This window comes from Octopus bimaculoides, chromosome 5 (assembly GCF_001194135.2).
Source record: "Octopus bimaculoides isolate UCB-OBI-ISO-001 chromosome 5, ASM119413v2, whole genome shotgun sequence".
NCBI lineage: Eukaryota > Metazoa > Mollusca > Cephalopoda > Octopoda > Octopodidae > Octopus > Octopus bimaculoides.
Window position 1 is genome coordinate 77,162,187 of NC_068985.1, and position 1,001 is coordinate 77,163,187.

The 1,001-nt window shown below is 32.5% G+C and overlaps 1 protein-coding gene across 1 annotated transcript in view; it reads left to right on the forward strand.

The window, feature by feature from the left end:
* LOC106875163 (gelsolin, cytoplasmic) overlaps window positions 1–1,001 on the forward strand; it is an 85,933-nt gene that overhangs the window by 63,304 nt on the left and 21,628 nt on the right. Inside the window, exon 21 of the mRNA XM_052968074.1 lies at window positions 540–584. Within this exon, the coding sequence (XP_052824034.1) occupies window positions 540–584 (45 nt within the window). The remainder of the gene's footprint in view (window positions 1–539; window positions 585–1,001) is intronic.

Here is a 1,001-nt window from a genome sequence, read left to right on the forward strand (position 1 = left end):
ACACACACATGCAAACACACGCACATAAAAACTTACAAATACGAACACACAAACACATGAATATGCAGAATATATACACATACATACATGTATACACACACTTACATGCATTCATACATACATACATACATACATACATACATACATACATACATACATACATACGTGTGCGCATACACACTGACCCACACACATGCGCACGAACAAACAAAAAGAACGCAGCTCGGATAACGAACAGAGTCAATGACTATTGAAAAGGTTGCAAGACGCAACGAAAATTTAAAAAAAATAAATAAGTAAATGAGTGGAAACTTTACCGGTGACTGTGTTAAATAATAAGGCACTAAAAGAGAATGACCCTCCCCAGACACAACAGAATTTCTTAAATATATTTCCTTTATTTCTCTAAATACAAAGGAAATAATTTAATTTACAGATTTTTTATTAATATGAATTTTGTAGTGAGGACCATTCTATATTTGTATGTACAGTTTAAACGTTATACACATCGTTATAAATATAGATGTTGAAAATTGCAGGATCTTTATGAAGACGATGTTATGCTTTTGGATACATTTAAAGAGGTCAGTATTTACTGCTGTCGTTCTTTATTTTAAACTATACTGTGCTTGATAACAAATATATCCAAATCCTATACAATATTTTGGCCAATGATTCTAAACATCCCTGCGCAATATAGAAAACTAATTATCCAATACACAATCAGAAACATTACGCACATACAAACACACTCACATGTATTTACATACATTTTACGATGTCTTATAACGCCCGTTTCGCTACCATATAGATTAAGATTCAACAGACCCCAAATCCTACATTGAACACTTACCTGTGTATAAGGAGCATATGATTAGATCCAAGCTACAACGAAGGAGCCCCATATAGTTGAAGTGCTCACAGAAAACAAAATTAACATTTCGAGTCCTTCATTTCGATCATTTCAATGATTTCGTGAAAAAAATTACAATTTTACACAC